The following is a 9,802-nucleotide window of genomic DNA, read 5'->3' on the forward strand; positions in this document are numbered from 1 at the left end:
AACAATTGGGTCAAATTATTGAGTTATAAACTTACCATGCCCTAGGACATTTGTTAAGATCAATAAAGTCAAGTATTACTTTATAAGATTGATATATATTTTTAATAATCAGTTTTACAATGTTCTATTTGACACAGAGGATAATTGAAAACTGCATATTTGAGAATTTTCAGCAAATCTGAATTTGAAAACCAAATTAACCCAAGTTCTCATTCAACATAACACAGCACATTGATGTGGAGATGCCGGTGATGGACTGGGGTTGACAATTGTAAACAATTTTACAACACCAAGTTATAGTCCAGCAATTTTATTTTAAATTCACAAGCTTTCGGAGGCTTCCTCCTTCGTCAGGTAAATTTACCTGACGAAGGAGGAAGCCTCCGAAAGCTTGTGAATTTAAAATAAAATTGCTGGACTATAACTTGGTGTTGTAAAATTGTTTACAACAGCACATTGAGGCATTAATGTAACACCAAGTTCAAAATGTAGAACTGGTTTGCTTTTACGTGGTTTGCTTTTACGTTTGAGTGGCATATCAGCAGCTTTTATTTGTAGTTGCTTCATATGGATCAGTACATTTCTTTTCCAGACTGTACTAAATATAGATTAGTTAGGTTGTGATGGCTCAAATCCAAGATCTTCTCAACAGGTCCATTTCAAGCCTGCCAAAGCAGGGTAATTTCTACTTCTATAGGTTAACCAATATATAGATTTCTAATTATTTTCAAAGGTTTAATTACCTACATCTCAAATCATCTCCTGACATGATCACAACCAGAATACTGAGGTGCACTCAGATGAAATAATTTGTCCTGTGGGTACATGGAGCACAGGACCCTGCAATGGGTGAAACACTCTCTATTGCTTCACAAGCTAAACAAAAGAACCCACGAACTATTTTTTTCTCTTGGTATAAAATCCAGAATGTTGTATTTGACCTGTTTCGGAGCAGCACAAGGCAAAGCTTAACATGGAAATCAAAAAACAGCAGTGAAATAGATTTTGTTTTAATGGTCTAATCCTTGTTAAATCACAGTTTGTTTATTAAACGCTACTCATGACTTCTTGCGAAATGTATTAGTAAATCTAGGCAATGATGCATGAAATTCCCAGGCAAAAACATCATCAGATTTAAGATCAGACACGACCTGACGGTTTGGAACAGTAACATTTTCTGCATGGGCTGTCCCAAATCCTTATATTACTTAAAGAGGATTTTATATTAAACTACAATTGTTCGTTTCAGACATCTAATTAAAAACAATAAACGGTCATCCTGTCGTGCTCTTAATGCAATTCCTAATAAGCAAAGTACATGTGTTTTTATTTTTGTACCTATTATTATGGGCGGAATGACCCATACTTCTCCACGTACTCAGATATGATAACCTGGGATTAAAGTCTGTCATCACTAGATTAGCGTTGGGAGGTGGGGGGAGGACTCCGCGTGTACAGACACACACGCACTCAGGCACTTACCTATGGGTTTGTCCAGCCTTGGAACAAACACGGCTTTTTCTTTAGTGAAGTGCTTGTAGTCTTGGTCCAAGGCATATAAAGTGCTAAATCGTTTGGCTATGTTCCTGCTCCCGTGATTGCTGTCCCCCGCGCCTTTTAAGATGAGCTCTAGAGGTGACTGTCTCGCTTTCTGTCTCGATTCTGCTCTGCCTTCACAGTGGCCCGCAGTGACCAACAAAAAGACGATGCCCAGCAAAGTGTGCCATTTCCGTCGGCCCATCTCTAGATAAAAGAGAGATCGAGAGAAGATGAACATTCCTTTCAGAAGCCTTTGGGGTGCCAGGACAACCACGAATTCTCTCCTAATCCTGCCAGACAGACTGCTGACCGAAAAGTGCTTCAATCTTGCCCAGGGGGGTTTAAATCAGCGCGGGTAGCAGCCAGAGCGCTATTGCAAAGTGAACGATTTTTTTAACATAAGGCTTCTTAGATCAAATCTAAACCTTCTCGTCACGGGACGCGGAAGTGTCACAAGGACAACTCAATCTCCACATTCCTGAGTTTTATCCTGTTCTACATCATGCGAGCTGTCGCTCTGACCCTCTCCTTAACACTTGTTTCGTTCCAGATTTAATATCTCGTTAGGTCACATTTATAGACATGGATTAGGAAAGGTATTGCCAAAGCAGCACATTGCAATCCAAGCTTTAGTTCAGATCTACTTTGCACGCATCACTGGATCCATTTAGCAAGCGGGAGGAGGTTTGCGGGTTTAGAAGCAAATGCAAAAAACAACGCAGAATTTAGACGGGAAATTACCGTGTCATTTTGGATGTTTACATTTGTTGAATAAAACGAGTGTGTATCCCTCTATATTACTTTGTAAAAAGAGTTGTTAAGCTGTTTTAATAATTAGCTCAAAAATAATACATTTTATGAAGTAGCTCAAGATATCTTAGAAAATAAATTATAAGCTTAACCAACCAAAGTTTCGTCAAAATATCTTACAGTAGGCTTGTAATACTAACACCTCGACCAGCATTTCACCCTGGCCTTGGAATCACTGTAAAATTATATCACAGGCTCACCTGAACGTCAAATGATTGCCTTCGGTCTACTTTTAAATTTGTTCCGATGAAGAATGCAATGACTAAAAAAAATGTGATCCAATATTTTCAAATGTCTCTTTTTCACTAAGTGGACCTAATGGTTCTAAGTGCACAATGTTCTACATGCATCCATATACCAGGCTTATATACACGGAGCAAGTGCTAGTTCAATATGATACTATCGACTTTAGGTGGGTGGCAGGCAATGAAAACATCTCTTGGTAATCTCTCTTCAGAAGTTCCCACTGGCACACGTCCTCTTTCTCCCAGCAGACAGTAATTGAGGTCCATCAATTAGGATCGTGGTGGAGTCTTCTGAAAAATGAGATTTCCCCAAGAGCAGGAAATTCCTGTCTAGTTACTTGCAAATCTGGCCATCAGCGGCTGTGCCATGCTGTGCTAGGATTATGTTCACAATTTTGGGATTCCCTCAAAGCTGCTGACGTCAAGGTTTATCGGGTGAAGCCCGCAAAGCTTTCGTTTTACTCAGTCACTTAAATCATGATAGGAATTTGCAAACAGTAAAGGACGAGCGCTATTGTACCTTCACTAAATAAGGGAAATGTGCTCTGGATTTATGAACTGGTGCATTAATTAATTGAATACGCGCTGGGGAAATCTCTGTTAAACCACAGCACTTACTTGAGGTTTAAATCTTCAGGGCAAGAAATTTTTCCATCCGTTAGGTTTATCGTCCAGTCAAAGCCAATGTTAATGCAAAGTAATTTTGTGGATTCAGTCCTACGAATGATTTCTGCCATCTGCCATCTGCTGAAATTCTACTCTTGAGCAAGTTCATGTTGCAAACATTAATGAAAGTTGCTGGTATAAATTGGTTTATTAATGGCTTGGGAAAACAAATTAAGGCTGCCTACTGCCGATTTACACAGCCTTCCACTTCCACTGAATAACATGTTCATCTCAAACAAATAAACTTTGCCTTCTAGCGGGGGAACCAATAGACATCAGAAAGGGAGCAGAGCAGCAGCAGAAGTACAGGCAAAGGTTTTCAATTGTGTGTTTGTCAACCTGGATCAAGACTGCAGTGGCAGGCGAATGGGACCAGGAGGAAAAAGGAAAAAAAATAAACAGGAAGGTGGGAGGATACAGCAGGTGTACAAAGAAGAGCCTCTGGTATCCAGACAATGGGCGCACTGCAACTGAGCGAGCGACCTGAACCTCAACAAGTACCTGAACAGATTTCAGCTCAGCAGGAGGGATCTCACAGATCTGTCCCCTGGGATCTGTTCATTGCCATATTTTGCCACTTGAGCACCTGTACAGACTTTGGCAGCAGAGCTACAGAAAGGGAGGCAAACATTCCCCCACCCCCACCCCCCCCACACACACAATTGTAACTTCCCTATGATACAGGACATCTTAAGTTGCACACACATCACCACTGATAGCAGCTGTACATAACTCTGTGTCCAACATCAACAGGATCCCCAAAGATCTCAGAAGCTGCTTGCCATTGGTGTCTATAAACAATCCCCCAAGGCCTGAAGGCCAGTAGTATTGCCTCCACTGACTGATCTAGAGGCCTTTGTATTAGGGGGAATGGAGGCAGATGTTCCTGGAGGTGCCATTCACTCAAAGGACCTGTTTAAATGAGAAACCTTTCCCGTTGGTGCTACAGAGGATAACATTGGACTCCAATCATCTGCTACATATCCTGGGAGAGGCTTTGCAGTGCCTCCACATATGTGTGATTCTCAGCCAGCATCCCACTTGTATTGGCAGAACTCCTGAGATCTCAATTTGGAGGCTTCTAAACCAAGGACTGACATTTCTCGAGCTTCCATTCAGCACCATCAGGCACTGTTGCCTCTTGTGATTTCCTTGGGTTAATAAGGCCATACAAAAGGCAAATCAAGCACTAGGGTTCATTTCTAGAGGGACAGAATTGAAAAGCAGAGAAGTTATGTTAAACTTGTATAGAACCTTGGTTAGACCACACTTGGAGTACTGTGCACAGTTCTCATCTCCATATTATAGAAAGGATGTAGAGGCATTGGAGAGGATGCAAAAAAGATTCACAAGGATGATACTAGAAGTGAGAGGATATAGTTATCAGGAAAGGCAGAACAGGCTGGGGCTCTTCTCTCTAGGAAAGAGAAGGCTGAGGGGTGACCTGATAGGAGTCTTTAAGATTATCAAAGGATTTGATAGGATAGAAAATGTTTCCACTTGTGGGGGAGTCCAAAACTACAGATCATAAATATAAAATAGTTGCTAATAAATCCAATAAGGAAGTCAGGAGAAACTTCTTTACCCGAAGAGCGGTAAGAATGTGGAACTCGCTACCACAAGATAAGCTCATGAGGGAGAAGGGAATAGAAGGATATGCTGACACAGTTAGATGAAGTAGGGAGGAAGGAGGCTCGTGTAGAGCATAAACACTGGATTGACTAGTTGGGCCGAATGGCCTGTTTCTGTGCTGTAGTTTCGATATAACTTGATGTAACTTGTGCATCACCCAATGCAAAGTCCCCATCAAAACTGTCTCTTTCTGGTGCTTGAGATTACAGGGTGAGTGACAGAATGGGCGGTGAAATGGTAGCATCTAGAGAGGTTGAGTTTCCTGCAGTTCTTCCTTTTCCTCCTCCTTTTCCTCCTTCTCATCCTGATCCTCTGTTTCTTCCTCCTGTCCTGCATCTGGAAGGAAAGAACAGGGCGAGTGGTTAAAACGTGTGGGAAAAAGTAGGAAGTCATCTATTGCAAAGTAGAATAACAGAACTGTGCTTGTAAGGCGGCTGGCTATGCTCTTGCCACAGAGTAATAAAAAGCAGCCAACTGCAATCACAAATTGACTTTGGGCACAGGACCTTTTACTTCTTCATCGCCCAAAGCATGGACTGAGTGATCTCTCCAATAAGGCATCTAGCTCAAGAGGCCTTGAATGGTGGTAGCCCTCCCCCTGTGGTCTGTCTCACCCTTGTATTATGGGTGGTCTTCTCCTGCAAGGAAAATACAGGCAGTGCGAAATGCATGTGGGTGACACAAAAGCTTATTCAGTGCATGATGTCAGCATTCAAGCAGAAGGGGATAATAGGAGCTGGAAGGAAGCAAGGACATGGGAGGTGAGCCTTCAAAGGGTAGATATGCATGACTATGTGGGAAAATATCTACTGAGGTCACATGTGGGAGAGGGACAGGTTGGACCATCAGTGCACTGCATAGCTCCCTAGAGAAGCAAGTCAACATTATGAAGGCAAGGCGTGATGCTGTGGAATAGAGGACATGACAAAGCATTCATTGTACATGCCCAGATCTTTTCTTATTGTTGTTACCCTTGTCAGGTCATTAAACTTCTTCCTACATTGCAGAGGTACCCTGGGAGTAGCAGTCATTGCTATCTCCTCTCACATGGTTTGAGCAGCTGAGTGTGCTGCTTTCTTGCCACTTAGGCCAGGTATGGCATCCTCTTCTGCAATATTGCTGTTAAAAGTACCTCCACCTCACCCTTTGAAAAAGTTAGCTGCCTCCTGTTACATAAGAGAACATAAGAAATAGGAGCAGGAGTAGGCCAATCGGCCCCTCGAGCCTGCTCCGCCATTCAATAAGATCATGGCTGATCTGATCCTAACCTCAAATCTAAAGAACACAAGAAGTAGGAGCAGGACCCGGCCACTCAGCCCCTGGGCCCTCTCCGCCACCCACAGGGCCTTGACTGATCCGAACTCAGCTTCATGTCCAATTTCCTGCCCGCTCCCCGTAACCCCTAATTCCCGATTTTGCTCCTTATGCTGCTGCTGGTGCTGCTTCTGCTGCTATTGCTACTCTTTCATTCTCACAAATTTATTTGGCTGCCACTGACTCCATTAAACTACTTTTAATTCCTGCAGTAGTGCCAGGTCTCTGCCACCCAACAAGTTTTCTGGGCCTCTATCAAATGACTTAAGTTTTTGACCCACCCAGCAATAGTTAAATCAGCACAGCCTGGGATTTCTGATGGGATCAATGTTGGGGCCAATTTGCTGCTGGGAGTTCCAGCCCCCGGCACTTCTGGCAGGGGATTTTGAATCCAGGTATTTCAGAGCCTAAATTTTTAAATACAGTAAGATGGGGCATAAAACAACAAGCAGACATTCCAATGTGCATTTGGGGAGGTTGATTACTGCCATTAAACATGAGACTTCTGGATGTGTAGTGAGAATGAACGCAGAGAATTTGCTGCAATTCCTATAGAATCATAGAATGATACAGCACAGAAGGAGGCTATTCGGCCCATCGTGCCCGTGCTGGCTCTTTGCAAGAGCTATCCAATTAGTCCCACTCTCCTGCCCTTTCCCCATAGCCCTGAAAATTTTTCCCCATCAAGTATTATCCAATTCCCATTTGAAAGTTATCATTGAATCTGCTTCCACCACCCTTTCAGGTAGTGTATTGCAGATCCTAACAACTCGCTGTGTAAAAAAATTTCTCCTTATTTTGCCTCTGGTGCTTTTTCCAATTATCTGAAATCTGTGTCCTCTGGTTACCGACCCTTCTGCCACTGGAAACAGTTTCTCCTTATTTACTTTGTCAAAACCGTTCATAATTTTGAAAATCTCTATCAAATCTTCCCTTAACCTTCTCTGTTCTAAGGAGAACAACCCCAGCTTCTCCAGTCTCTCCACATAACTGAAGTCCCTCATCCCTGGAACCATTCTAGTAAATCTCTTCTGCACCCTCTCTAAGGACTTGACATCCGTCCTAAAGTGTGGTGCCCAGAATTGAAATCACTACTCCAGCTAGGGCCTAAATAGTGATTTATAAAGGTATGGCATAACTTCCTTGTATTCTATGCCTCTGTTTATAAAGCAAAGGATACCATACGCTTTTTCAACAGCCTTCTCAACTTGTCCTGCCACCTTCAAAGATTTGTGTACATAGACCCCCAGGTCTCTCTGTTCCTGCACCCCCTTTAGAATTGTACCATTTAGTTTATATTGCCTCTCTTCATTCTTCCTACCAAAATGAATTACTTCACACTTCTCCGCATTATATTTCATCTGCCGTGTGCCTGCTCATTTCACCAGTCTGTTTATGTCCTCTTGAAGTCTGTTACTATCCTCCTCACTGTTTACTACATTTCCGAGTTTTGTGTCATCTGAAATTATGCCCTGAATGCCCAAGTTCAAGTCATTAATATATATCAAAAAGAGCAGTGATACCTTGTATACTTCCCTCCATTCTGAAAAACAACCGTTCATCACTCTTAGCCAATTTCTTATCCATGCTGCCCCTGCCCTTTAAACTCATGGTCTTCAATTTTGCTAACAAGTCTATTATGTGGTACTTTATCAAACACCTCGATCAAGGTGAATGAGTGGCAAACAGAAGACTTACAAGATATAAGGTGTTGCCCGGTGTTGGTATAACTGTATCTGCTATGGGTTGATCAATGTATAGAAGGCAGGATTGCCTGCATTTAGAAATTTTTGGATATTGGCAAAACTACGGATGGACTATTCTACATGAATGAGAGTGAAAGAAATAAGGTTTTCGGTATCTGTGGTTTTGAAAGGAATGATCTCAGGAAGTTGCGGCCAACTTAGCACTGGAAAAAAATGCCTATTCTTGTGCAAAATAAGTGCAGTCAGCAGCATTGTGCCAAGGCAGAGGCTTCACCCACCTCAACAAGGCCAATGGCTAGTCAGCCCATAGAATCATAGAATTATACAGCACAGAAGGAGGCCATTTGGCCCACTATGCCTGTGCCGGCTCTTTGAAAGAGCTATCCAATTAGTCTCACTCCCCTGCTCTTTCCCCATGGCACTGCATATTTTTCCTTTTCAAGTATTTATCCAATTCCCTTTCGAAAGTTACTATTGAATCTATTTCCACCAGCCTTTCAGGTAGTGCATTCCAGATCATAACAACTCGCTGGGTAAAAAAAATTCTCCTCATCTCCCCTCTGGTTCTTTTACCAATTAACTTAAATCTGTGTCCTCTGGTTACCCACTCTGCTGCTAGTAGAAACAGTCTCTCCTTATTTACTCTATCAAAACCCTTCAGAGGCAGGAATCCCGTTGCTTTAACTCCAAGCACAGCAGGGGCATGCAAAATGGCAGCAAGTCACCCACATAGTGTCATTTGGTGCATGGCTGACTGGAGCAACCTTGTATTTTGACATGAGCAAGATTGGGAGAGATTAGTACACTGGCCCATACATGAGGAACAGTGTGGAGGCAGATGGCAAGCACTGACCTCGTAGTACAGTTCGAGCTTACAGGGTTATTTTACCCACAGACCATATTCTTTGGCTTGATGCAGCCACTTTAGTGCTCATTCCAGTTTCCATCATCATTTCCAGTAGCTGGTAGAATTGCCTGCCCATTTTTGGCCAAACGCATGCAAATAAGGTTGTGAAGTTGGGTGATATCATACACTCCATTTTCTGTCTGATTTGCATCAGATCATGTTCTTGCCCATATAAAACAGGCATCCAAAACTGCCAGGCACTGTAGAAAAGTAGCATTGAATTAAAAGAGCCCATTAGTTCTAGTTGTAGGATCTGCAGAAACTTTAGCCCCAATTTTACCCCTTTGCCCGCCTGACGGGAAGAGGGTGGATGGGGGTGAAAATCGCGCCAATGCAGTTGCCGTTACATTCCCGAACCATTAGTGCTCACCGCCAGTTTAACCCCGGAGTTTTTTTTATTCAGGACAGGCGCGCGCCACAGGCAGGTGGGGTCTCATGAACCTATTTAAATCACGGTCCAATGACGTAATCAGGACCCCAATACAATTTTAATTCAAAATTGCAGAAATCCCATCCAGTGCCTGATCCTCCAGTAAAACCTGACAGGATTGGTCTCTCAGAAGCACTGGAGCTGTATTTAAAGGGATAATGAGCTGCAGTGCATTAGATCACAGGATCGTTGCAGTCTGTTTTGCCAGGAGAGTTTCCAGCTTCCAGATGACTTATTTCCCATTTTTTTCCCTCTGTAAACTTTTTGTCCTTATCGTATCCTTTGCTGCTTTTTTTTTCTGATTTGATTGACAAAGCAACTATTATTGAAGTGTGAAAGTTTTGGTGGCCGAGAGTGATGTTTCACTGATTGTTTTGGAACCAGCTCCTGTATTTGAACTGGCTGTTTACATTGTATTGCTTTCAGAGCATTTAAGTAGAGAGAAACAAATGTGTTATGAGGGGCCAAAGGAGGGAAAAGGCAGATGGATAAGTACAGGAAGTCCAGCACTGAAGTATAGTTGGCTGAAAACCACATTCACTTATTGGAATTT

At 42.6% G+C, this 9,802-nt stretch overlaps 1 protein-coding gene across 2 annotated transcripts in view; it reads right to left on the reverse strand.

Annotated features, from left to right (window-relative positions):
* The window catches only part of alkal1 (ALK and LTK ligand 1), a 37,787-nt gene extending 35,199 nt beyond the window's left edge, over positions 1–2,588 (reverse strand). Inside the window, exons 1-2 of one of the 2 annotated variants that reach the window (XM_067975559.1) lie at positions 2,550–2,588; positions 1,483–1,743 (exon numbers count right to left, since the gene is read on the reverse strand). In XM_067975559.1, the coding sequence (XP_067831660.1) occupies positions 1,483–1,741 (259 nt within the window). In that variant the 5' untranslated portion in view covers positions 1,742–1,743; positions 2,550–2,588. Of the gene's footprint in view, positions 1–1,482; positions 1,909–2,549 lie in introns of those variants that run through there. The other variant, XM_067975551.1, reaches the window with a different exon arrangement.
* Between the last annotated feature and the right edge of the window lie 7,214 nt (positions 2,589–9,802).

This window comes from Heptranchias perlo, chromosome 3, assembly GCF_035084215.1.
Source record: "Heptranchias perlo isolate sHepPer1 chromosome 3, sHepPer1.hap1, whole genome shotgun sequence".
NCBI lineage: Eukaryota > Metazoa > Chordata > Chondrichthyes > Hexanchiformes > Hexanchidae > Heptranchias > Heptranchias perlo.